At 38.8% G+C, this 27,500-nt stretch overlaps 4 protein-coding genes and 2 pseudogenes across 9 annotated transcripts in view; 4 read left to right on the top strand and 2 right to left on the bottom strand.

Moving 5' to 3' along the window:
- The window catches only part of LOC149100895 (uncharacterized), an 11,010-nt pseudogene extending 829 nt beyond the window's left edge, over positions 1-10,181 (bottom strand). The window contains exons 1-2 of the transcript XR_016203185.1: positions 8,558-10,181; positions 1-7,724 (exon numbers count right to left, since the gene is read on the bottom strand). The exon at positions 1-7,724 is cut by the window's left edge and continues 829 nt beyond it. The product of XR_016203185.1 is annotated as an uncharacterized LOC149100895 (transcript). The remainder of the gene's footprint in view (positions 7,725-8,557) is intronic.
- Positions 10,182-10,606: 425 nt separating this feature from the next.
- On the bottom strand, positions 10,607-22,824 carry LOC110057990 (uncharacterized). Of its 4 annotated transcripts, XM_089276523.1 has the most exons (5): positions 22,724-22,824; positions 22,566-22,632; positions 21,072-21,385; positions 19,048-19,088; positions 16,349-18,638 (listed from the first exon to the last, which is right to left on the bottom strand). In XM_089276523.1, the coding sequence occupies exons 3-4, from the start codon at positions 21,343-21,345 to the stop codon at positions 19,060-19,062; spliced, it is 303 nt and encodes a 100-aa protein (XP_089132649.1). In that variant the 5' UTR covers positions 21,346-21,385; positions 22,566-22,632; positions 22,724-22,824; the 3' UTR covers positions 16,349-18,638; positions 19,048-19,059. The 4 variants fall into 4 exon arrangements, with proteins under 4 accessions (XP_089132650.1, XP_089132649.1, XP_089132648.1 ...); XM_089276524.1 differs by lacking the exons at positions 16,349-18,638; positions 22,566-22,632 and adding an exon at positions 10,607-15,897; XM_089276522.1 differs by lacking the exon at positions 22,566-22,632 and having other exon boundaries at positions 16,349-18,641.
- Positions 15,199-16,275, top strand: LOC110057953 (uncharacterized). Its single transcript, XM_020764564.2, has one exon. The coding sequence runs from the start codon at positions 15,199-15,201 to the stop codon at positions 16,147-16,149; it is 951 nt and encodes a 316-aa protein (XP_020620223.1). The 3' UTR covers positions 16,150-16,275.
- LOC110057961 (uncharacterized) lies at positions 19,416-21,077 on the top strand. The gene is made up of 3 exons (XM_020764577.2): positions 19,416-19,643; positions 19,898-20,145; positions 20,406-21,077. Exons 2-3 carry the CDS (start codon positions 20,128-20,130, stop codon positions 20,943-20,945), a joined length of 558 nt encoding a protein of 185 aa, XP_020620236.1. The 5' UTR covers positions 19,416-19,643; positions 19,898-20,127; the 3' UTR covers positions 20,946-21,077.
- A 3,047-nt stretch (positions 22,825-25,871) lies between the features above and the next one.
- The window catches only part of LOC149100892 (uncharacterized), a 52,558-nt gene continuing 50,929 nt past the window's right edge, over positions 25,872-27,500 (top strand). The window contains exon 1 of one of the 2 annotated variants that reach the window (XM_089276262.1): positions 25,872-26,217. The gene's annotated coding sequence lies outside the window, so the exon portion shown is untranslated. The remainder of the gene's footprint in view (positions 26,218-27,500) is intronic. The other variant, XM_089276263.1, reaches the window with a different exon arrangement.
- Positions 26,811-27,500, top strand: part of LOC149100894 (uncharacterized) — a 4,188-nt pseudogene continuing 3,498 nt past the window's right edge.

Raw genomic sequence — 27,500 nt, 5'->3', positions numbered from 1 at the left:
AAACTCAAAATGATAAACAACTTTTTCGTGTTCAGGGCATAATATTCAACTAAAAAATTGTGCTTACCAACTTTTCCTCGAGTTTGCCGACAGTAGCAGGCTTTCTTGGAATTTCCCAGTCTATTAAATTTGTTCATGTTATTAGTATTAACACGTATAAACTTTTCCATTTCATATTTAATTTTTGCCTTTAGTTTAAAGGCGTTTATAACAGGAGTCAGATTTCTTCCGCAATCCCATATATATAGTTTAGCGACTAGTATCAGATAGTTCAGTAAAGTGTAGTTTGCGTAAATAATGCCAATCATGACATCTTGCAGAGTAAGGTGGACGAATTCTCTTGTCAGTAGGTAGAAGAAGTATTCAAAATCTTTCCAAAAAGGTTGCACAAGGCTACAATGAAAAAGGAGATGGTAAGGGGTTTCTGGTTCTGATTTACGGAACGAACATTTATCCTCTGAGATGTAACCTATCTTAAGTAACTTTGTATTAGTAAATAGTATTGAATTAAGGACTTTTTATTGAAATGCTTTTATGTATGGTTCAAAGGACACCTTACGCGGTAGCCAGAAAACCTTTTTCAAGTGATCTTCTGACAAATTAAAAGTTTGTCTCAGATGTTGAGAATTGTTTGGAAGTTGGGCTTTTGAGCTTTTTATTATGTGTAGTAGTCGTTAGATTTCTTTTTTAACACATCAAAGTCTTTTTTGTCTATCGTTGCCAATAAAGAAATTTTGGAGGGAGTGCTTTCCTTGGTTTTTAGGTGTAATAGTACGGAGTGACGAAGTCCTGCCCAAGTTAAAAAGTTAGTTGCTTATTTTGCTTGAAATAATCTGAAAAGAATTCGCGGTATCTGTGTCAAATAAAAGATCGTTTACATAAATTATGCCGTTTTCAAAAAGAGTTCCATAGAAGATGGGTTTATTGTTTATTCGTATCTCTTTGTTGTTCCACACTATATGTTGCCATTCTTTTTTAGTATCGTAACCGTCTCGGAATTCTGACCACCCACTGAAGTATCTCAGAATAAAAAACGGAAGGAACATGATGGTCTTTAACATCGTAATTGCAATAAAATAAAGAGAGACCCCCGTAACGCTTCAGTGAAACTCGTAGGTAGCTTTTCCAAGCACCGTCATTCCCTTCAAAGATTCTTTTCAGCCAGGCCAGCCGTAATGATTTAACTATACTTTTAAGATCGATCGTTTTTAGTCCGCCGTTCTCGTATTCATTTATCGTGGACAGTTTTGTTACTTTATCCGTTCCTTTCCATAGAAATTTAAATAACATTCGGTTCAACTCTTGGACGATTTCCTTTGGAGCAGGCAGAAGTGACAAAATATAAACAAATTTAGGAATAATTAAAGACTTTATAACTGTCACTTTCCCATAAACAGAAAGACCTCTTGAAGACCAGACATTTGCAAGTTTTTTGATGCTGTCCGACCTCTTGATAAAATTCTTTTCGTGCAGTAATTTAGTAACATAAGAATAATAGACCCCAAGGGCTTTGATTGGTTCGCCGCTCCATTTAATACCAAAGGCTTTTGACTTGTTATTTCTTAAGGAACCAACCCACATTCCTCAAGTTTTAGATGTATTCATCTTTAGACCTAACAGTTTCCTGAAAACATATAGGGGGTTGAAAAGGGCACGCGCAGAATCTCTGTCTGATAAAACTGCAGTCGTATTATCAGCGCATTGGAGAAGCTTTGTTTCCTCTTTACCACTCGAGATACCTTTTATCGCTGTATTCTGTCGAATTGCTATAGAGAATAAGGAGACAAGGGATCACCCTGTCTTACCACTCATTCCAACGCAAAATAACCTGTTGTGAGACCATTATTGATAACACAACTTTGTATATTCTTGTACAGTGTCTTAACCCATCTGATAAAGTCGGGACCAGAGCGAAATGCCTCCAGGCAGGTCACAAGATAATTCCACTCTACACTGTCGAATGCTTTATGAAACTCTATAAAAATCATTAGACCTGGGATGTTTTCTTTAAGAGTAAAATCCATTAAATCAAAGATCGATCGTACAGTTTCTCCTACATAGCGATCTTTAACAAAGCCACTTTGGTTATGATGGATAATGTATGGTGGAACATTTTTTATCCTAGTCGCTAAAACCTTAGACATAATTTTCGCGTCGACATTAACAAGAGAAATTGGTCTCCAATTTTCCAAAAAGGAGCGATCTTTTCCTTTCTTTTCAATAAGAGTAAATACTGCTTGTTTCTGGGAACTTGACATTTCACCTTTTTCAAAACACTTATTCGCACACCTAATGAAAGGCTCGCTAATGAGCGACCAAAATGTTTTGTAAAATTCAATTGGAATTCCATCATTTCCTGGCGCTTTGTTGAGTTGAAAGGTATCCAGAGCCTTGGCACATTCTTTTGAAGTTATTTTACCCTCGCACGATAGCATTTGTTGTTCTGTAAGGTTTGGGATATTTAAATTATTCAAGAATATTCCGTCGCTCGTGTGTTGTCTGCATTCTTAATCTGGCTTGTATATAGTTCTTGATAAAAACGTTTTTGTTCAGAAAGAATATTAAAGGGATCCGTGAGCGATTAGTTTTCAATTTCCGCACATGCTTTTTAACATGGTTGCTTTTCTCTAAATTAAGAAAATATTTTGTACTCTTCTCGCCGTCTTCCCGGCAAGATTTCCGTATAACCCCATACATTTATTATGCATACAGCTCTTTGTTTAACTAAACAATAGAGTAAACAATAGCGCTCCTTTGAGACTTATTTGATTTGAATAACTCTAAATTTTACCATTTTTTTTCTAAGTGTCGCATACTTTTAGATTTTTTTTCCAATTTTCTATCTAAAATACGCAAAAATGGAACGATTTCTTTGAGACTTAGAATAATTTCTCGAGTTTTAGGTCTAAATCACGGACATCCGATGCGAAATATCATAATTTGGGCCGCATTTACCGTATTTTTAAACTGAACGCAGGCTTAAAACTGCTTAAAATAATAGCGATTTAGACCTGTTCGCTAGTTTAAAAAAGCTTAAAAATACTGCTTTAGGCCTAAGCAAAACCGGCTGCTTGCGGTTAGCGATAATCTGTTGAGCGGGTTAGCCACTATTATACTAATTTTGTAAATGTAAACAAAGTGAAATAAAAATTATAGCTTACCTGTCGCGTCTCTCGGCGTTTTTTCCCGTTGATTTCCTTCCTCAAGTTCAGACCCATGCGATGAAGCTGTGTATTTTGTTTCTTTCCTCCATGAAGTGGCGATCAGATCACGAACAGTGCATACAGTGGTACAAGGAACAATTTACGCATCTTTGCGCACTTCATACAAGTCGGCGATATGCTTGATAATGTTTCCAAAAGGATCATCTCCATAGTGCTTACGCCACATCCATTCCTGTAGGTATCTTTCAAAGAGATCTTTGAATGTTCCTGTACGAGGCATACTTCGTTTGACTCCCCACCATGTATTTTCAATGCGCTGGGTGTGCGCACCTGTGTCTGGGTCTACGAAGTTTAGGCTCTGGTTAACTATGAGATGACTATAGCCCTCGTCTTTTAGGCAGTCGTAAGCTTTCCACATGTCGCTCATCACGCGTGTCCCCGGCAATATGTGGGCGCGTATGATGGGCAAGAGTGTGTCTATCCCTTTGCGCTACCGGAACAAGAAAGCAGGCCTTGGTCTCGCGGCAGATGCCGCTAAAGACCCACTGTCCTTCGATGTAGCGACCGCGGTTGTATTTCGTTTTGCCAAACTTGGACTCGTCAATCTCCACAGTCTTACCTGGTCCGCCTATTTGCCCCGCATGATGATTCATGATTCTGTCGGCACAAACCTCTCGGCAATAGTTATACCAATCTATCACCGTTTCTGTTGACGTGGTTTCGTCATCTAGTGAGGTCTCGTGCACTGCTTGCGTAATAGTAAATTTGTGCCCCCAAGCGTACGTTAGGGCTAATACTTTTTCAATGGACAGCCTGCTTCCAGAAAACCATGAGTTCTGGCGCATTGTTCCATGCCATTGCATTTTCTTCTCGAACACCGCCATTCGAACCCATCTCGCGATGAAGCTCGTCGTGTCCACGTCAATGTATTGCTACAATTTTCCCCTGGACACATAACTGACGACGCGAGCAGACTGTGTTCCTTGCACCACTGTATGCACTGATCGTGATCTGCCAAAATTTTACACAATTTAAAAAAGTTTAGAGTAGACATTCCTATAAAAACGGTAAACTGTAAATGACAAGAGAGTAGAGGAAACAGGGAGAAAGAAATAAATCATCCCCTTTATATTCACCAGGGAGCTAGTGATAAAAACATGCGATGCGTGTTTTCGTGCAGCGTGAAACATGCTTTAAACAGAGGAATAATTCAATTGTAATGTAAATTTTTGGCAATGTGAACGAGTGAAGTAAAATAAAAATGATTTTTCGAGTGCAAATTCTCAACTGAACCTCGTAGTGTAGTGGTGTGGAAGAGAGACTGGTAAGCGAGAGGTATGCGAAAGGTAAGTGGTTCGAGACCTGCAGGGGTACAAGGTGAAAAAAGGAAAAAAAATGCGCAAGGAGCCTGGATAATATGGAGAAGAAAAAGAGAGAAGAATGGAGTTAGGGGAAGAAGAGAATCAGCGAAAAGACAGCGCGCAAAAGCGCGCAATGAAATCCTCTTTTATTCATACAGTTAGTAGTAATTATCAATGTATATATTCAATACCCTCGGGAATTCCTATTGTCTTCAAAAACAATAGAGCGCATACATAATTAATAATTCTGCATGCATAATTAATGTATGGGGTTATACGGAAATCTTTCCGTGTTCCCACCAGCGCGCTCACGCACGAATAATGATACCTTCAAGTTTTTCTTCATAAAGAAGTTCTAATTTTTCTTTCGCCGAATTAAGAGCGTTTGTATTGTTAGCATTAGGGTCCGAATCAAATAATTGCTTAGCTTTAGCAAATTCCTTTTGAATATTCATTTCTTTTTCTTTTCTTTCCACTGCTTTTCATTTCGAATGCTCGATTGCACGAGCTCTGATATTATACTTAGTCCAATCCCAGATGCTTCTGTTGTCTGTCAATTCATTTTGACCTTGTATCAGTCAGATAGGTATTTTAGCTGTTACATCTCTAATATAGTCTTTATCATCCAAAAGTGAACAATTCATTTTCGAATGGCCCGGACCTTTGATATGCTTTTCACTGATACTGAACTTTATAGAAATGGCCGCATGATCAGTTTTAATGGCTGGAATGATATCTGTTGTTGTAACCAAATCCTGTAAATTATTCGAAATAAGCCAGTGGTCTAAGCGGTAAAGAATCATCGGCGAGTTTTGGCTCCACGTATAGCTTTTTGTGGAACGATTTGTCACTCTCCAAATATCAACAAGGTCAAAGTCAGCACATAAACAATCGATGGTTGCTACTACTGATTTTCTCGGTAAAAGTATACCTCCTTTCTTATCGAGCACCGGATTAAGAGGACAATTAAAATCTCCTCCAAGAATTATATTTTCTTCATCATCCAAATTCTCTTTTTGTAGGGTAGTTCCTAAATCTTTTAAAAACTCGACAATATTGGTATCCTTATTTGGTGCATAAATATTGATCAATAAATACATTTTTTCTTTAATCTCCGCCTTCAGAATCACATAGCGTCCTATTAGGTGTAATATTTTTGAATGAATAATAAAGTCAACTCCTTTCTTAAAAAGAATGGAAACACCGCGTGAATAAGCGCTTTCATGCGACATTATAATCTCACCTCCCCATTCATTTTCCATTGTCTTTCAGTCTCGTGTTTTGAATGCGTTTCCTGCAAAAATATGAAATCTGCCTTTTGTTTTCTACACCATCTGTATATTGTCCTCCTTTTTCGAAAGTTGTTTATGCCCCTCACATTCAAAGAAACCAATTTACATTTATCTAAAATCATCTAAATCTATTAGACCTCCAATAGATGGGATTGCACAAGTTTATCAGAAAGGCAAACAAAAGATAAACACTGCATCATTACAAATATGGACTTTATGCATGGATGAAAAATATTTGTTCCAAAAAGTGTGATTCTTTGGGCTGTGCGCCTTTGATCGAACCCAAGGGATATGTAAACAACACTGTACATACTACTTTGAAAATATAACGAATGCCGCAAACAAGTCCTCTACCTCGAGGCGTACAGCCAACGGGAGAACCTAAAGTTCGAGGGTATACCCGAATTAATGGAAACCACTGATCAACAAAATGCAACCTCAATGAAGATACGAAGAAAGTGTTGGCAAACTTCATGGAAAATGTCCTGGGAATCGAAGATGCGAAAGATATTGAATTTCAGCGGGTGCTTAGGATGGGAAACCAAGGATGGACGGAAACGGCAGTCGGACTATCGTAGCCCGCTTTCTAAGATTTCCAGATAGAGAGAAAGTTTTTAAATGTGGACGAAAACTTAAAGGTACGGATTACAAGATGTTCGAGGACATCCCTAAAGAATTACACGAATTAAGAAATCAGCAAATGGACAAACTAAAGTAAACAAGGAAGGATGGAAAGCACGCTTTCTTTAGTAAAACTGAGCCTGATAAGCTCTATATCGACGGCAGGTATGTTAAGCTGTAATAAGTAATTGGTTTGCGCTTTGCCTCTTATTTATTTAATTATTTTTTCTCCCGGTGTATTTACATAGAACCTTGTTAGTAGAAGAGTTCGCTAAGTAGTGGTCCATTAGCACTTTGCTTTGTATTCTAAGTGTTTTAAGCGGTGAAGGAGCGGAAGGCTGAGAGATACGTTGAAAGTTATGGATGGTACTGTTTTGCAAAAGGCTCGATTATATTTCATTTTGGAGCATAAGGTAAGGGTTTCAATTATTCATCTCCCATTGATTTGTGTAGCGTTTTTATTGTGCTTTAAGATCTGGTTTTCGTTCTTTAAGTTGTTTGAAGATTTTCTAGCTCTTTGTTGTCTAATTATGCCATTACTTGTTAACTTTTTCTTTATATTTTCAAAGTAGTATGTACAGTATCGTTACCTGGACGACTCTATTGACAGTGTTGAAAATGACGAAGAAGGAGTGGAGCTGTACTGTCAATTGAAAGCACTGTGAGGAATTGCCAATATGCATGCCAGAAAGTGGATCTCCAACTCACCGAAAATTATCGAAGCCATTCCGACAGAAGAACGCGCTGCAGAGATCATGATAAACAGCGGCCAAGATCCTGTAATAAAGACACTAGGACTTGTTTACCGTAACCACTTCTCCGGTTTCGCCAGACTTGCAGACAACGAAGCGAAACATCCTACGTAAAGTGGCAACGATATTTGATCCTCTGGGATTTGTATGCCCGTACGTCATTGTTGCAAAAATTCTCCTTCAGGAGCTGTGGATGCGAGGCTACGATTGGGACGACGAAGTACAAGATGAAATAGCCAACAAAGTCGGGGATTGGTTGGAGCAGTTGAAAGCCTTGAAGAGGTGAAGATTCCCCGATGCCTGTGAAGTCCAGAGCCTGTCAAGTCGAAGCGCATTGTGACATTTGTTGACGCCTCTCAGCAAGCTTATGGTGCAGCTGTTTATATCCGGTGCAAATATCATAACGATGCTGTCACTAGTCGCCTTATTGCAGCCAAGAGCGAAGTAGCACCGATGACTTTGATGACAGTTCCTGGACAGGAACTCATGGGCGCGATTCTTGGCCTGCGCTTAGCACAGTCCTTGTTGACGGTCCTGGAAGTACCAGTGCAGAATGAGACGTTTTATTCTGACAGTACAGATGTTTATATCTGTTTTAACAGATAGATTTTGTTTCTTGACCCTCTAGCGTTGTAATTTAATGGTTGAATAATCTAAAAGCTAAAACTGCGCAATAAAATGAAAGCGGCAATTTTAAACACACAGACAAACCCATTCATATGCGTTAAGCTTTGAGTCTGATCGAAAACGTAATTCAGCTACGCGTGTAGGAAAATTGTCAGCTTGTAAATGAATCACTTGGAGTTCGAAAAGAGAAACCTTACTAAGTTCCGATTGAGAATTAAAGACGTTTTCATTCGATTAATCTAACTTCATTGAAAACTTTCAATTGGTAAAGCGTTTTCTCCTGCGCAGTGGTCCCAGTCCTAGTAAAATTGCCTGGCTGCTAAATTGAGCTGGTTAACTCGGAGAGCTCCATGGCGGGTTATGCTGAGAGATTACATGGTTATAGATAATGGAAGAACGGACGAGTTTAAAACGATCTGCCCCTCCTGTTTCATTCGGTGAGTGTATTATATATGTAAATAAAACTGTTGGAGCCGCCATTTTGAACTGATCCTCGCAAAACCACAAAAATTTCCACATAATTATAGTCCAGGCCAGCCAAGAATACTACTGCTTCCACAGGCCGCCCAAGCGCGAGATGAGAGGAAATAATTAATGTAAATGAAACGTATGCGAACGTGACTCTTATCTTCGAGCGGTGTTGTGTTACAAAGATGCGATTTACAGGAGTTTGTATGGGAACTTCACAGGTTTGCTTTAAATACCTCAAATTTAATGTTCTGTGAGTAAAACTGACTTACCTTGCTTTCCTGTCGTATTCTTTGTTGTTCCACGGTGTTTGAGGCCGTTTTGAAGCGTTTTCAGCGAGTTAGCGCTGGTGGTGGTGTCCCACTAGAAAAAAACACAAGGCTGGCTGTCTGGCTTAGAATCGAACCATCGTACTGCAAAGGCCAAAATATTCCCGAGGAATGGACCCAGCCGCCTAAAATCACGATCAGCCGAAGCGTTAATAACTCGCTTTCCAGTCTGTCGGTCGCTGGTTCTCAAATCTCATCGCAAGGGCCTGAAAATCGCTCTTTTACCAGTTCAAATCTGCCTCTCTCGCTGCTGCATCATGCGTAAACCAACGGTGCGGATACCAGATTTGAAAATCTAAGCTTAGCGACCGCGTCCGCTCGACAAAAACAGCACTCGGTCGGGGTATGACGGAACTATTGCCTATATGCAAATCAACACCTTGCGAGGGTACACTATGGCAAGCAGTTTGTAGCAAAATTCAATCCTTGCAATATATGTTTAATCCTTTAAATAATGGTTTTATTTAAACATATAAAAAGGCATTCAATCCAATGGCAAATAAAATTTTTGGTTCAATTCAATCTTTTAATTTTCATGCTTCAATCCAATACCTGGAATATTGATTCAATCCAATACCTAAAATATTGATTCAATCCAATACCTGGAATATTGATTCAATCCAATACCTAAAATATTGATTTAATTCAATACCTGGAATATTGTTTTAATCCAATACCTCGAATATCGATGCAATCCAATACCTGGAATATTGATTCAATCCAATACCTGGAATATTGATTCAATCCAATACCTCAAATATTGATTCAATCCAATACCTCAAATATTGATGCAATCTTCCTGGGCCGAGCGCGGCCAACAAGAACGAGAGTAACTGAGCACTAGAGAGCACTGAAAACATGGCGGGCGAAGGAGAACTAGATTTAGAAGTTGAGTTTCCTAAGTTTCTTGCAGACATCTGGGATAAAACGGAAATAATTTTGAGAATTTGACTCAGAAGTTGCAGAAGCGCACGCCGACGTTCTTGATCAAACCATTAGTCTGTTTAGGTAAATGAGGCAGTGCTACAACCGAGACATAAGGGACACGGAAAATTTAGATTCCATTATTGCAGCTGTTGTAGATGTAAGTTAACCAATTTTTATGTGACAAACATATTTGTTTATTAAAAGCTGTGTGTGCTAGCTTTTTGTGGCAAATAACATAAACTGTGGCAAATTTTGCTACCGCATTGGTCTTTGGTATTGTGCATATTTCTGCTGTCCAATCATTACTGGCACACTAAACTTTGAACTGTAAACAAAATTTTTGCTGTGCCGTGTGTACAGTATGGCAAGCCGTTTGTAGCAAAATTTAATCCTTGCGATATATGTTTAATCCTTTAAATAACGGTTTTATTTAAAGATAGAAAAAGGCATTCAATCCAATGGTAAATAAAATTTTTGGTTCAATTCAATCTTTTAATTTTCACGATTCAATCCAATACCTGGAATATTGATTCAATCCAATACCTAAAATATTGATTCAATCCAATACCTAAAATATTGATTCAATCCAATACCTGGAATATTGATTCAATCCAATACCTAAAATATTGATTCAATCCAATACCTGGAATATTGATTCAATCCAATACCTAAAATATTGATTCAATCCAATACCTCGAATATTGATGCAATCCAATACCTGAAATATTGATTCAATCCAATACCTCAAATATTGATGCAATCTTCCTGGGCCGAGCGCGGCCAACAGGAACAAGAGTAACTGAGCACTAGAGAGCACTGAAAACATGGCGGGCGAAGGAGAACTAGATTTAGAAGTTTAGTTTCCTAAGTTTCTTGCAGACATCTTGGATAAAACGGAAATAATGTTTGGGAATTTTGACTCAGAAGTTGCAGAAGCGCACGCCGAAGTTCTTGATCAAACTATTAGTGTGCTTAGGTAAATGAGACATTGCTACAACCGAGACACAAGGGACACGGAAAATTTAGATTCCATTACTGCCGCTTTTGTAGATGTAAGTTAACCAATTTTTATGTGACAAACATATTTGTTTATTAAAAGCTGTGTGTGCTAGCTTTTTGTGGCAAATAACATAAACTGTGGCAAATTTTGCTACCACATTGGTCTTTGGTATTGTGCATATTTCTGCTGTCCAATCATTACTGGCACACTAAACTTTGAACTGTAAACAAAATTTTTGCTGTGCCGTGTGCACAGTCAAACATGTTTCTCACAAAAACTGCTTGTGTAAACCTGGCTTTAAGTTATTTTTGAAATAAGAACCTTTACATTTTACAAGACAGCAATCATTGAACATTGGGATGTGTTTTAAGTTTTTCAATGTTGTTGTCTCATGTTTTGCATTATTTAACCCACACGTGGTACTTCTTTCGTAAAAACGATGTTTTTCTTGATATTCTATGACAAACATGGCACCAATTTGTTGTGAATAATATCGGGTACCAAGGGCTCAAGGCTAACACTACTGCCAACTAGCCACACATTTCAGTTTTGAATAGTAGATTTTGCACTTTCACTAGCCATTGTGACAATCATGATGGAATGGAGTACTGGTCTACTGGATGAAAACAAAATTGAGAATTATCCTGACAAAGTAAAACTGAAGAGAATAGAAACTAATGAAAACAGGGAAACTATGAGTGGATTTCGTGGAAATAATTGCCTTTATAAGCATATGATAAATATTTAACTATTAAAGGGAGATAAAAGAAAATGGCAACACTGATAAAAGTACATCAGAGATTGAACATAAGCATATTCAAGAAAAGCAGGATTCATGTTTGTGGGAGTGAAATTTTCTTAGTGATTATTATTAACATTTTAGATGCAACAAGAAATGTCCAAGATTGACCACTCTTATAAAAAAGTCAGTGAAGCTGTGTATGAAAAAGGCTGGCTGGTGCAAAGTTAGTTTTGGCTAGTGACATGAGTCCTGTTAGTAGCCATTACGCCAGTGCACCAAGAGGTTAGTCTTGTGTCCTGGGTACTTTTGAAAATAAGATAACAAATTAACCTTGCAACATTTTAATATCTGTTTTGATAAGCACCTGAAAAATCTACAAGGCAGAGTAGTGCACATGGCAGTTATCAAATGCCCTGATTTCTCTTCAGTTTAGTTGTGTTGCTAGAAGTTAGGCATTCTGTAATTCAAGCAGTTTCTGAGTTTTGTATATCAATGAAAAGGAAGATGAGAAAATAATTTACTTGATACAGGGTGAGGTTTTCTGTTGTGAACTGAGTTGCCAAAATACTTTAAGGGCCATAATCTTCTTTACCCAGCCCACACATACGTAGTATTATGCAATTGTCAGTTGCCCAAGTTTAACAGTCACTAGTTCTAGAACCTCTTGGAAGATGTCTACTCCTATTTGACTTGATTATCTTAAGGGATCTAGCCTTTCCAATACAAATGACTGCACTGAATCATGTTGTCCCAGGTCAATTTCTTCAACTACAACATTGTTATCACTGTTCAATGGAGTTGGACCATCAGGATCATCACCATAGTATTCAAAATCATATGACTTTCCATTTGAAAGGGGGTTTTCAGGCTGCATCATATGATTAAGCCACATTTGGTATGGCAACCAGTTTTTTTTCTGTTCTTACATTTTGGTGGTTGAAAGCTTCAGTGAACTGGCAAAGAGCAAGGTTTATCCTTGGTTGAAAAACTAAGTGTAAGGTGGAAAGATGTACTGAATTATCAGTGTCCAGGATGCCTGACAATTGCATACTACAAAAAGTGTAAAAGTTCAAGTGGGAAGCACAACGGAAACATCCCTCCACAATCTTTCAATTCGTTGGTTGTGTCGATGGCCCTGCAGTGAAGCTGCCCCTCTCCTCTCTTCTAACCTGCTCCATTGTATCGCACACACCAACGTTTTCAACACCATGATCTACTCGTACTCTGGAAGGCCAAAATTCTCCGTCTCTCTTAACGGCATCCAGAAACAATTCAAGAACTGTTTCTGCTTTATTGTTGGCACAACATTTCAAAAACATTATTCTCCGAGAAAATCCGTCTATACAGCCGAATTAGTATTTTCCATCGGATCAGAGACTGATGTCCATCCAGATGCCAAAGCGAATTTACGCACCCCATCTCAAGACAGTATTTTGGGGATCTAATTTTGCTAGCCTTTCTCTTATTCTTCTCCGTTGAACCCGTAACCCAATGGACTTAAAGAAACCTGCAATGAAATTATATCCATACTCTTGAATGATTTCGGTTCCTTATCAGGTAAGCTGTTGAAACCCCTCATATCTTCTCAGCCATACTCTGTCAATCTTCTGTGAATTGTCCATCTCCAAACTCCAATCATCTTTGTTATCGTTGTACAGATGAATCCTAGTCCTCAAAGTTCCTCGAGCACCTCAACAGGAATTTTACGAAATGGTCTTCCATGATTCCAACTTCTGAGTCAAAATTCTCAAAAATTATTTCCGTTTTATCCAAGATGTCTGCAAGAAACTTAGGAAACTAAACTTCTAAATCTAGTTCTCCTTCGCCCGCCATGTTTTCAGTGCTCTCTAGTGCTCAGTTACTCTCGTTCCTGTTGGCCGCGCTCGGCCCAGGAAGATTGCATCAATATTTGAGGTATTGGATTGAATCAATATTTGAGGTATTGGATTGAATCAATATTTCAGGTATTGGATTGCATCAATATTCGAGGTATTGGATTGAATCAATATTCCAGGTATTGGATTGAATCAATATTTTAGGTATTGGATTGAATCAATATTCCAGGTATTGGATTGAATCAATATTTTAGGTATTGGATTGAATCAATATTTTAGGTATTGGATTGAATCAATATTCCAGGTATTGGATTGAATCAATATTTTAGGTATTGGATTGAATCAATATTCCAGGTATTGGATTGAATCGTGAAAATTAAAAGATTGAATTGAACCAAAAATTTTATTTACCACTGGATTGAATACCTTTTTCTATCTTTAAATAAAACCGTTATTTAAAGGATTAAACATATATTGCAAGGATTTAATTTTGCTACAAACGGCTTGCCATAGTACAGTCAAACACGTTTCTCACAAAAACTGCTTGTGTAAACCTGGCTTTAAGTTATTTTTGAAATAAGAACCTTTACATTTTACAAGACAGCAATCATTGAACATTGGGATGTGTTTACGTTTTTCAATGTTGTCGTCTCATGTTTTGCATTATTTAACCCACATGTGGTACTTCTTTCCTGAAAACGATGTTTTTCTTGATATTCTATGATAAACATGGCACCAATTTGTTGTGAATATTATCGGGTACCCAGGGCTTAAGGCTAACACTACTGCCAACTAGCCACACATTTCAGTTTTGAATAGTAGATTTTTGCACTTTCACTAGCCATTGTGACAATCATGATGGAATGGAGTACTGGTCTACTGGATGAAAACAAAATTGAGAATTATCCTGACAAAGTAAAACTGATTGAAGAGAATAGAAACTAATGAAAACTGGGAAACTATGAGTGGATTTCATGGAAATAATTGCCTTAATAAGCATATGATAAATATTTAACTATTAAAGGGAGATAAAAGAAAATGGCAACACTGATAAAAGTACATCAGAGATTGAACATAACCATATTCAAGAAAAGCAGGATTCGTGTTTGTGGGAGTGAAATTTTCTTAATGATTATTATTAACATTTTAGGTGCAACAAGAAATATCCAAGATTGACCACCACTCTTGTAAAAAAGTCAGTGAAGCTGTGTATGAAAAAGGCTGGCTGGTGCAAAGTTAGTTTTGGCTAGTGACATGAGTCCTGTTAGTAGCCATTACGCCAGTGCACCAAGAAGTTAGTCTTGTGTCCTGGGTACCTTTGAAAATAAGATAACAAATTAACCTTGCAACATTTTAACATCTGTTTTGATAAGCACCTGAAAAATCTACAAGGCAGAGTAGTGCACATGGCAGTTATCAAATGCCCTGATTTCTCTTCAGTTTAGTTGTGTTGCTAGAAGTTAGGGATTCTGTAATTCAAGTAATTTCTGAGTTTTGTATATCATGAGGTATTGGATTGAATCAATATTCCAGGTATTGGATTGCATCAATATCCCAGGTATTGGATTGAATCAATATTCCAGGTATTGGATTGAATCAATATTTTAGGTATTGGATTGAATCCCCTGGATTGAATCAATATTCCAGGTACTGGATTGAATCAATATTTTAGATATTGGATTGAATCAATATTCCAGGTATTGGATTGAATCATGAAAATCAAAAGATTGAATTGAACCAAAAATTTTATTTGCCATTGGATTGAATGCCTTTTTCTATCTTTAAATAAAACCGTTATTTAAAGGATTAAACATATATTGCAAGGATTAAATTTTGCTACAAACGGCTTGCCATAGTACACTGCGTCAGATTTCACCGGAAACCGCTAACGCTTGATGGGTTAAAACCCAACGAAAAGCCGCGAATGTGTTCGGAGCATATATGTCAAATCTGGAAAAGTTAGGTGTTATGCTGTCGAAAGTGGCGAGAGACGAGACGGAGTACAATCCTCCCAAGAAAAAAGCCAAATCGCTTGGTTATTCAGCTGAGTGGAAATTATGGTAAGCTTCTTTCAGTTATCATGTCTTCGCGATACAAAAAGAACAAAACAAAACCGCTTATTTTTTTATTTAAACCTGTAAATAAAGTCGTTCACATCATTCGTAGGTTAATGGCTAATTATGTATACCAAGAGGGTGCTGTGACGCCTATACAGGATATCATCGACCACGCAGAGCAAAGTAAGGTGAACACTAATAGCGGATCACATTTGAGTTATACGTCGTTGGGTCTTCTTGTACACGATGTTTGGCTTGGTTCAATTCAAAAAGTAAAGAGAGGTCCACGTAAACAACAACGGAATGTTTATTTAAATCTAAGTAGAAATGACCCAGCACCGAAACAACATCAAGATTGCATTTCGCTATCAGGTAAACTGGCTGGTATAAGCATTCCAAGTGACTGGAAAATGATGACCGACAAAACTAACTTTGTATCCTTTGTTCGCCCAGAAAAATGGGAGTTCAACAACGTTAGAGCGGTAACTGAAGTGGTCGTGTCCAAAACTGTCAATTCAGACAACGCTTTTATCACCATCAAGGCTCATGGATACCAAAAGGATTTAAGTGATGTCCCTGGTCTTTCCTCATTGTCCGTTCAAGGTCAAGATAGTCTGGCTTTGGAGTACATCCAAAAATCCTCTTTTTGCGATGGGTTTGCCCTTCCCGAAGGAGAAAGTATTCAAGCCTTTGTGCAACATGTGTCAGGGTTGTACAACGACCTGTCAAATGATGGCCAAGACAACATCAATTTGGTGTTCTCTTCAAAGTGCAAAATTTTTAGCGTTACCGGGGCTCGCTTCTCAGAGTGCAACAAAGTATTCAAAATGCAAAACTTCAAGAGGCAGCGCAAGGAAAAACGCATCGGGATTAACCCTAAATGTACCAAACGATATTTGTCTAAGGAGGAAGTTGTCCTTCAACTAAAACAAGAAAGGAGCAACAGGATTAATGCGGAGAGGAGAGAGAAGTAGTGGAGAGACAAATTCGAGAACGAGTGTTTCAGGATGGATGACGAGGATAACGCGGATCTTTCAACGATGCTACAGAACGTGGCCAAAGAAAAGGTACCAGACGAGATGGCATGTCTTTGGGAGCAGCAGAAGAAAATAATCCAAACAAAAACCAAACATGGATACCGATGGCATCCTAAGTAAGTACAAGCTTTTGAGATTTGTTTTATTTTATTTTATTTTCGCTTAGCAGACAGTTCTTCAACGTTGTGGCGACGCAAATTTAGCTTTAAAAAAGTTGCCCTCATTGCGGAATAAGAAAATGTACCTATGGTAGGGGTCAAAATAGAAAATCACTCGCGAATGAAGAGATACAGAACTAGATCATTACTTCAATGGGTAAGTTCTTGAATAACAACCGGATTGGAAAAGATCATGTATAACGCATTTCTTTGATTAGCTCATTTTCATTTGAACGATTAAACACATTTCTCGCAATAAATAAGGCCATCAACTGATGGAAACGGCAAAAGATATTAGCGAATGGTTTGCTACAAATTGCAGTTTTGCTCAATACAGGTTGAAAGTATTTGTACAACAATTTCCTAACTTCTTGTTGTTGTTCTTATTGCTTTTTTTAAACAGGATATATACTATACTGTAAAAATCCCCACGTTCTTGACCCGCTAAGAAAATTCATTACTCTCCCAAGCAACCGCACAATAAGGTATGAGAAGACTACATGCACCTATTTTTCAAACGTAACGTAAATGTCATCCACATGGCTCTTTACATGTCATACATCGTATTAAGAATAGTATACAATACCACTTACAAACAAAACCTATCTACATGCTTCCAGATTTTACAAGAACAAAGTAGATGAAAAACCCGGATGGAACGACCAGGTGCTAAAGTGGTGCTTGGAGCAGCACTGGAGAAAGGTCTCAAGAAGGAAGACTACTGGGGAGGCTTTTTAATTGACGAAATGAAAATTCAGGTTCGTAGGACACTTTTCCGAGCAGCTTTAAAAATGAAGTTTAGTTGTGTTGCACTTGATTGCATCATCCTTTATTGATTATTTATTGACTGTAAAGACTCACGTTTGATGAGACTAATAAATTATTGTTTAAAGACTACATTCATCCATTCATCGTATGGAATATGCTAAACCTACAGAGAACCTCATGAAGGGTGTAGCTAGAGAGGCGGTCCTGGAGTGCCCGTGACCCCCCCATTCTCGTTAAACCAACCACACTGCCTCTCACTGAAATACATTTTCACTGATGAGCAGTGAGACTAGAATAGAGTAGCTTCTATTACATGGAACTCAAAACTGCTAATCCAAAAGGTAAATGCAACGTTTCAAAAACACAACAGGGATGTCAACATGAATATCTGGAAAGTACCTTGGGTTTGACACATCCCCCCCCCCCCCCCCCTTGGAAAAATCGTAGCTACACCCCTGAACCTCATCATCTGGATACAAAAACGAAGCTCTCAATTTTCAAAGCACGTAAGGCTATTTACAATTTATGTAAAAAACGTAATGTTCTTTATAACCTTTTTGCAATATATGTATCGCACGAGCTATGCGACTGAACATTTCAACGTTACCAAATATGTAGAATGTGAGTACGGCTGGATAAACATGTGGCTCGTGGACAGACCATATAGAAACACTAGTATATGTCTAGCCACGACTTTTACACCCACATTTCTCAAATTCCACCAAACATGAACACTTGTCATTAAGTTGCTTTCAAGGAAAACAGTATTTTCTGATAATTTTAGGAAAACCTTGAGATGGTGATTAAAAATGGAAAACATAGACTTGTTGGATTTGTTGACCTTGGTGAGGGCCACGATCTGATGTCAAGACTATCAGGTAAATAACTTCTGTATAATCCAGGTCGTGAACATTTTATGTGCACCGATTGTCGATAAAGATTTTAAATTTACTGATAGGCTACACCTTTGTAACTGTAATTGTTTATTTTCAGGCAAAACAGAACCCCAATTGGCCACTCATGTGCTACAATTTGTCTTCTTCAGTGATAGTGGGTTTCGTTTTCCAATTGCACAGTTTCCTTCTGCTGAATGCACCCCCAGTGACCTTTATTTCAATGTTTAGAGAGGTGTCAGGAAAATGCTGGAGTTTCGATTTGTGTGAGTGGGAGAAATGTTACTTATGCAAGACTGGCCTGCTGAAGCTACAGAGTGGTATCCCACCTTACAACCACCACAATATGTTGTAATGTTGTAAGGTGTTGTTGGCATATTTTTTGTAATATGTTTGTAGCTTACCCTGCCCTTACTCTGAAATGCCAAAGAAAAAGTATGAAAAAAACTAGCTCAAAATGGAATGTTTGCCCACTGTTTGGGGCTGTACATGCATTTCTAGTGCTGTTGGTTTGATCGACAATCAGTCACATTGTGCAGCATTTTGCAGGTCATCTATTTCTTTTTTCTGTCATCGGTATTTTACTTGAGTTTGCGCACAAGGTATGCTGCTATGCAGAAAGAAAAAAATAAAATAAATCAATTTAAAACACACGCATGTCATGCTGAAAAAACAGTTTTAAGTTCCTTTACAAATTTGGCTCATAATTATGATATATTGGTCATTCAGATTACTACGAATAGTTTGCAAGTTTATTTCAGACCTTTTTGAAGTATTCAAATAATCTAGGGAGTTAAAGAGCACTTGATCTTGCACATATTATGATTAATTGATATGAAAAACCCTACAATAAAGTATATCAAATGCAATGTAAGTGTACTCCAGCAGAAAAACATTAGTGATGTTTAATCCAGCATTTCTTATCCGACTACATGTTTGTGGCTTGTCAGTTATCATAACAGAAGTATTCCACAGTTTATAAGAACTATAGCACAAGGGCACATGTATTAACTCACCTATGTTAGTCTTCAGTTTGAAGAGTCTGTCTCTGTTACTCCTAGATGTCAAAGAATATTATAATCAATTGACAATCATCCCCATGACTTTACTCCATTTAAATATTACCTGGACTGGTTGTTATTGTGTTACCCCTTTTCTCATGACATTTGACACGAGCAAACATGTATCAATTTGAAACTATACTACGTGCAAGAAATCATGAACATTGTAAAATAATACATAATTATGTTTGATTCTAATTCCATTTCTTAACATGAATAACTCTTTGCTTTCCCACTTTACAAAAAAGAAAAATTGGCTCATTCACAGCACACCCTTGGACCCAATCCATACAAATTATAAATTGTAAATAGAGAAATCAATTTCTTCTCACACAAAATACCAAACTATATAAATTTGTCTAAGGAAGGGGAAACCTTGAAACATTTTTTTCTCTTTCCTATAAAGAATCTACTGGTGTATTATGGATGGAGCTGACTGTAACAGGCACTTTATCAAGCTACACTTTCATGAGAGGGATCCAGTGGCTGATAAATTTATTGTACCCAATATACACACTGGAATGCCAATGGTTTTAATCATGGATCCCAAGGTAGACATTGCATGATTGTAAGATCAGTGTAGGCATGTATAACATTGATTGTTTTATTATCAGACATTATGAAAAAAGAAAGTATGGCTGTAAGCACTTAACACAAGATGAAAAACAAGTAATCAAATTTCAATTGATTAGTTCTTGTATTTAACAAAAGAAACAACAAAAGGTTAACAGATTGAAACTTGTACTGATGGCAGTAAATTAAAAATGCTCTTTATAATATAAATGTTTGTTTCATGTTCATTCAGCACAACATAAAGAAAATCCGAAACAACATTAGAAAAAGTAACAAGAGTGGCAAGCCATGTTGCCTAAAGATAAAAGGGAAAAATGTGACTTGGCAGCAGTTTCAAGATGCATTTAACTGGGACCAGAAGACATGCAGCCTTCCACTGCATGAAACACAACACAACACTTTGAGTTGGATCCGGCTGCCAAAACGAGAAACCATTTGGCTGAGGATGTTCTGAATCATAAGATGCTATTTCTCATGCAGGTAAAATAATGTTTGTGCTAAGATACACATGTTACAAATTAGTAATGGCCAGTTTACAAGAAACTGATAGTTTATTGCCCTGGTGACTTAAAGTTAGCATTTCCAGCGGGTTTGCTTTCCTGAAAATTCACCTAGACTATTGCTCAAACATCTATTTTTCCCCTCAAAAGCCAGATAAATCAAGTTAGCACAGTTTTCACATTGCCTAGTTATGAGATCATGATGTTGTAAGTACACGTTCTTGTTATTTGTTTCAACAGAAGTATCAAGAGGAGATGAATGAAAAAGGTGAGGCTGGCTTTGAGATTGAAGGTGTCATCTCAATACTGTCCCACACGGCAAACCTCGCAGAATTGTTCAATGATAAACTGGTCATTTCATCTGCATCAGATCCTCGATTAGGAGAACAAGACCAATTTTATAAATTTATGACCGACTGGAGGGAGGAAAGCTTGGGCAACAACAGCCAATTCGTATCAACCAAACTCTGGTTCGACTTGCAGTCCATGTGTTTAGGATTTAGATCTATGGTGGCAATAAAGTTGACTCAATTTCCCAATTCAGTAATTAAGCCTGCACTGATAAACCAGGATGGGGTTGAAAATCACTTTTGTCAAGTGCATTCTTGCAATGGGCAGAACAACAACCCCACTTATCTTCAACAAGAATCTGCACAAAACTCAATAAGATTTAGTCAAACAACAATAAGCCACAAAAGTAATGTTGGAAAACCAATTGATAGCCCTTTTTCATCTTGCTCACTACCAACAGGCAAAGTACTAGACATTTCTAGAGTGTAGTAACACTAACAAGATGAGCATCTGTAAAATAATCAGTATTCTGGAATCATAAAAAAACATTTTATGTGGCTATTCTGGATCTTGGAACATAATATTAGACAATGGTCATGGCCAATAAATATTTACCTGATAGTCTGAACCTGATCCTCACACTACTAAGGGACTCATCAGCAACTGTTTCTACTACCCGGAACTGTCGGTCATCAACAGACGCAATGAATGGCATTGTCCTATTGCTTCTTATGCCTTCAATGAGTTTTGTAGCCAACACCTTTTTGATTTCACTTTGTCTGAAGCGGACTTTGTATGCTTCACATAATGATACCAGTTCTCCTTTCAAATAGACACGGGCAAGGACACTTGGATCACTACTTTTGGATGAAATGCAGAAGCCGCCCATGAGATGTTACTTTACCTTCTGATCTGTCTGTTAGAATTTCCTGCATATAAGAGTTACATACAAAAAATGTTTCCTTCAATCATGTTTCAACAGAATTGTAGGCAGATGGAGGCATATGTGATAATTAGTTCTAGGCAACTACTAGCAGCATTTTTACACATTAGGGAACAAAACTAGTTTGACATCGCTGTGGGCACGTATTTATAAATGGACTTAAGCAGGGTACGAAATTAACTTTTTTCAGCAGGCGCCAACTGGCGACTGAAATTTTTTTTCAGTCGCCATATGGAAAAATGTGGTCACCAAAAAGTGTCAATAAAATTTTTCCTTCGCAGTGAAACACAAACCAAAATTTTTGGTCACCGCCGGCTTGCTGGCAAAATATGATATGCAATTGATGTAATCAGGAATCAAACCAGTGCTGAAATCATCTTTTGACCACTTTGACAGATCTACATTTCCACCTTTTGACGCCCAGAGAATATCTAAATCTTCATCTAATTTCTTCGCGGATGTTCCGTCTCCACTTTGTAATAAATTACAGAAAGATTTCGGAACATCTTTGGACACCGCATCGCCTGAATAAATATTCATGGCCAAGTAACGCATGGGACCTCTTACGCCCGCAATACGTATGTTATGGGAAACCGCTGAAAAACATGGCGGCAAAGCTTTGCAATGATCGTAGGTGTAAAAGGTTATGGTTGATTTATAATAACCAGAAAATCAGTTTTATACTTCAAAGGCAGGGGAAAGGTAAAACGGAAGTGACCAATTGCTGGCGGCTTTGAATTCTATTTTAATTGATTTGGCTGAAAATCAAAGTTATTGTTTGTACATTTATCGTGACATGAAATAGTTAATCGCCCACTGGCGACCAGTTGTGAAATTCTGGTCGCCAGTGCAAAATTTTTAGTCGCATTGGCGACCAGGAAAGCGCAATTTCGGACCCTGTTAAGTGTTTATTCAGAGTCTGGTGTTTAGCTAAGGAAATGTCCCTCTCTCTTGATTTCTTCAGCCTGTTTTGGCGAATATTAGCCAAAAAATTTCACCAAATTAATAAAAATTGGAAAACAATTACCAAAAATGCCAATACCAAAATGTCAATAACTTTGTTTCCATCTACGTATCATTGTCCTTAGCTGTTATGTCTGTCATAGAGATTTGTCTGAGTGAAGCCCTAACATAAAATCAGATTTACCCTTAAATAAAGGCTTTACCTATTATATTTAGATGACATTTTCAAAATGGCCGCCGAGCAGAAGTATCTTCTAGTTGCTACTGAACCTGTATGTAAGGTTGTACATTGTATATTCGTACGGATTAAAATAAAAAAACAAGCTAACTCCTTGCGGGGAAAATAAATCCAAACATTTACCTCGACCAATCCCTTACGGAAGGCAAGTGATGTACAACCGCATTTTGTGTTACGTATGTATGTTCTCGCATGACAATAACATTAAAAAACATACTTCATGTAAACTTAATCTTGGAGAAACACTAGTGCCCAGGGCTTTTCGATCAGCCACTGTTCATTTCTACATGTGTAACCTTTAGGTATTACCCACCTTGAAGGGAACTCAGTCCGTCTCCTCTTGATTCTTCTCCTGGCCTTGCAAAGCCCTCTTCCTCAATTCAGCGCTCTTCTTCAGTTCGTAGCTTCGTCGAAAGTCTCTAAGGTACTGAGCCGTACCCATGTGAATAAAACGCTAACAACGGACACCCAAATCGTGTCCATTAACTCCTACAAATATTGAAAGATATTTTAAAATGTCAGTTGCATAAGAGTAACCAAGTTTGAAATCGTGAAAATGACGAATTAAAAATATGCAAGAAAATAGTTGCGGATTTAAAAGACAGTTGCCTTCTTTTCTTCCATGGTCCTCGACATTGAAACACTCCGTCCACTTTACTTTAAGCTAACGGTTGTTTGTGATCATTTGTAAAGCCACTTCCACCATATTGGCTCCTTCTCTGCGCATTGTCTGATCGTTTAATAACTTGACTCTTTCGTTCTCAAGGGCCATGAAAAATTTGTATACAGCATCCTCAATGTGTATAAGGCCCCTTTCCCTGTATTGACGTGCCTCAGTCACCTGAAGAGTGTCCTTGTACTGACTCTCATTTGCTAATATCGTCAATGATCCAACAAGCGATTCTTCAATAAGTTCGCTAATGCTGTGATGCTGCCTCACTGATTGCATGGTTTGCGCGTTCTCGCTGTACATGTTTGCCCTTACGTATCTTCTAGATTTCTCAAGCACTTTCCTGATAGCCCAACCCCCAACATGGCGAACTTTTGCTTTGCCTGCAGCTGGCATATCTTCCACATCAAAGGCGATCGCTTCTTCGTTTGATTCTTTTGCCGATAGAACCAAAAGGTTATCGAGAAATTTCATGTACAAAGCAGTTCCAATATCACAAGCAACTGACCGCTGGGCTGATGTAAAGGTGGAGGCATTGAAGAGGCATAGAATGTACTAGGCAAACTCGGGCGAAACCAATAATTTCTGCAACTTAGCGGTGGCCGTCGTAAAATCGCATCTATTAACCTTAACATCCAGATCGTCGGGGTTATCAAATATGTGAGTCTCCAAGGCGCAGAAAGAATGGAACCACATAATGTAAATGAACGCTTTCACGTTGTCCGAAAACCTGGCATCCAGCAGGACATCTACCGCTTCGTTTACATTTTGACTGAAATCGGAATAAGGCGTTTCCACTTTCAATTTAATCAGAAGCTCTCTCGTGTCTAAACCTGGAGGCGGACGGGACAGTTCTGATTCGTGACTTTCCATCTGTTGATATATTTGAGCGATGCTAACACTGGTATCAGAGTCTTCTAGCTCAAAGTAAGCATGCACCATGCCATCGGAAACATATATGAGGAACTGATAACGGTCCTCGCTAACGTCGTCTAAATCTTCCGGTTGAAACCTGTCGCCAACGTCAAAAAAGGTTTCATCAGCAGCCACCCTCCTTTTGCAGCAACGAAGAGAGGCATCGCATTCTCCAACATCTCGGCTGCACTGAAGAATTACTTCTGGATCAGCTGGTAAAATCTGGTTGCTATTGAACGCTAATACCTGCAGTGTATCTTCAGATCTGACCCGGGACATTGCAACGTAGACTAAACCGGGGACAAATTCTTTCGATGAATGCAGAACTACCGCTGGGAGCTCCAACCCCTGCTATTTATGACACGTTACAGCATTCCCCAGGATAATCGGAAACTGACTTACACTTCCAATTTTCTCACCTTGGCGATTCCTTTGAATCCAGGTAACTCTTTCAATGCCAACTGTACCGACCTTCTCGAAGTAAACCAGAAGTTTATTTCCGTCTACACTCTTAAAAGTTCCCATGCTTCCATTTTTTAGGGCATCTGATCTGTTCCACACTGGCATGACTTTACAATCACGCTTTAAGAACAAGGTTTTTTCCCTCGGAAATTTCATCTTCTCACCTTTTCCATCGAAGGTGGCATCGAAGCGGAGTAACTCACCGTCGAGCTCTTCTAAGACAGAACGATTGAAAAGAAATACAGAATTTTTCTTGAAAAAAATATGCGTTGCCATGCTTTTCAATTGAGGATCCAGGCTTCTAGATAACTCCTCAATAAATGAGGCGGTTTCCTGGCTACAAGTTCCTAATCTGACATCCGATAAACAATTCATGAACATCGTGTCCACGGTATCCGATTGACGCAACACCTTGGTGAGTTGAAATCTGTGGGTTATGGCGTATACAAATACTCGTGAAAGGAACATGAAGGAACCCGAATCAAACGAGCTTGGTACGGGGCGTAACTGTAAAAACTCACCAACGATAATAATTTGCTTTCTCGCAAATGGCAAACTCTCTCCCTCGGACTTATCTTCACAGAGTCTGTGATGCAAGGCATTCACAAGTTCCAACATACGATCACTCGACATACTTGCTTCATCCCAGATTACTACATCCACTGTTTTAAGTTTTTTCGAAACTCCTACGTTGCTTGTTGCACGATCGATAAGTTGACCGGAAGGCATATTTGCGGCGCCAAGTCCATAGTACGAGTGGACAGTAGATGCAACAACTCGATCATAAACTTGGCAAGCGATTCCACTGGAACAAATTACAGCTACTTTAAGTCCACGCTGCCTGCAGTCATCACGGATGACATTTACCACTCGGGATTTTCCTGTTCCACCTTGACCGGTAACCAATACGTTATGGCCATTCCTGGCAAACTGAGAAATTTCCGCTTGTTCGGGAGTGAGGTTTTCACCCATACTACAAACTACGATACAAACAACTTTACAATACAAAACAGCGAACGGCACCTAACTTTTCCAGATTTGACATATATGCTCCGAATGCATTCGCGGCTTTTCGCGGGGTTTTAACCCATCAAGCGTTAGCGGTTTCCGGTGAAATCTAACGCAGTGTACCCTCGCAAGGTGTTGATTTGCATATAGGCAATAGTTCCGTCCCACCCCGACCGAGTGCTGTTTTTGTCGAGCGGACGTGGTCGCTAAGCTTAGATTTCAAATCTGGTATCCGCACCGTTGGTTTACGCATGATGCAGCAGCGAGAGAGGCAGATTTGAACTGGTAAAAGAGCGATTTTCAGGCCCTTGCGATGAGATTTGTGAACCAGCGACCGACAGACTGGGAAGCGAGTTATTCACGCTTCGGCTGATCGTGATTTGAGGCGGCTGAGTCCATTCCTCGGGAATATTTTGGCCTTCGCAGTACGATGGTTCGATTCTGAGCCAGCCAGCCTTGTGTTTTTTCTAGTGGGACACCACCTTCAGCGCTAACTCGCTGAAAACGCTTCAAAACGGCCTCAAACACCGTGGAACAACAAAGAATACGACAGGAAAGCAAGGTAAGTCAGTTTTATTCACAGAACATTAAATTTGAGGTATTTAAAGCAAACCTGTAAAGTTCCCATACAAACCCCTGTAAATCGCATCTTTGTAACACAACACCGCTCGAAGGCAAGAGTCACGTTCGCATACGTTTCATTTACATTAATTATTTCCTCTCATCTCGTGCTTGGGCCGCCTGTGCAGAAACTGAGTATGATACAGAAAGTAAGGTAAGAATTTTTAATGATTTGATGTCTTATGCTAAAAGAAGAAATGATTATAATACTGGAACACAACTGAATCTCGCAAACTTTGATAGTCTTTATGGTATGATATATTTTGATTTAACAAACCAAGCAGAAAAAGTTTGAATGGATCCCAAACAGTTAATTTTCAGATACAAAATCACTGTTGCTCCAGCAGCTGGATTTAACGTTCATGTAACTGTCTTTTATGAAGAGATGGTTGTGATTGACTAAGTGGGTAATGAATTAATTATTGTATAATTTTGGCTGTGACTAAAAGTGGGACGGGGACTTGGGGACTGGGACGTGGCACGTAGGACTCGATGACGCGGGGACTTGGGGATGCCGGGACGGGGGGACGTGGGGACGCGGGGACGAGGTGACGCAGGGACTCGGGGACGTGGGGACGTGAGACGCGTGCATGCAGGGGGACTCAAGGACGTGGGACGTAGAGACTTCAGGACGTGATAAACAAACAACACCAACCTCGTTCCCAGGGTCCTCTCTCTTCCTCCCTCGAGAAAGTACCTTGGTTGCGGCTGGTCAAGTGCCTATGTATACAAATTAAATCCGCACAGAGGGTGGGTCTTTGACTTATTTTTGTCAACGGTAAAAACAGTTCTATCTTGGGGAGGGAGAAACTGTATTTGTCTTTTCAAAATGGCACTCACGTTCTTAAGTAGACTTCAAGTTGCGATGCTTTCGGCTGGCTATACAGATATTATTTTGAAAGTTAAACAAGTGATTTGTCTGGAGGCGCTGTATTTAAGGAAAGATCTAGTGGCAGTGCTTCCAACAGGATGCGGAAAATCGCTAGTTTTTCACGTTTTGCCGCGATTGTTGAAGGAAAGGGATGCAATACGCACTTCTCCAAGTACGACTTGTAAGTCTGTAGTTTTAGTTGTTTCGCCCTTGAACGCCTTAATGTACGACCAAATTTCAAGCTTGAGAGATAAAGGGGTGCAAGCAGCGATTTTGGGGGTGAAAGAGGCCGAATCAGATGAGGATGGTGATTCACCAGTTACAATAACTTCTCAATGGGAAGGAACTAGAGA

Source organism: Orbicella faveolata, unplaced genomic scaffold, assembly GCF_042242905.1.
Source record: "Orbicella faveolata isolate gen_17 unplaced genomic scaffold, um_ofav_v1 contig_4, whole genome shotgun sequence".
Classification (NCBI taxonomy): domain Eukaryota; kingdom Metazoa; phylum Cnidaria; class Anthozoa; order Scleractinia; family Merulinidae; genus Orbicella; species Orbicella faveolata.
This window is presented reverse-complemented; position numbering and strand designations above follow the sequence as displayed.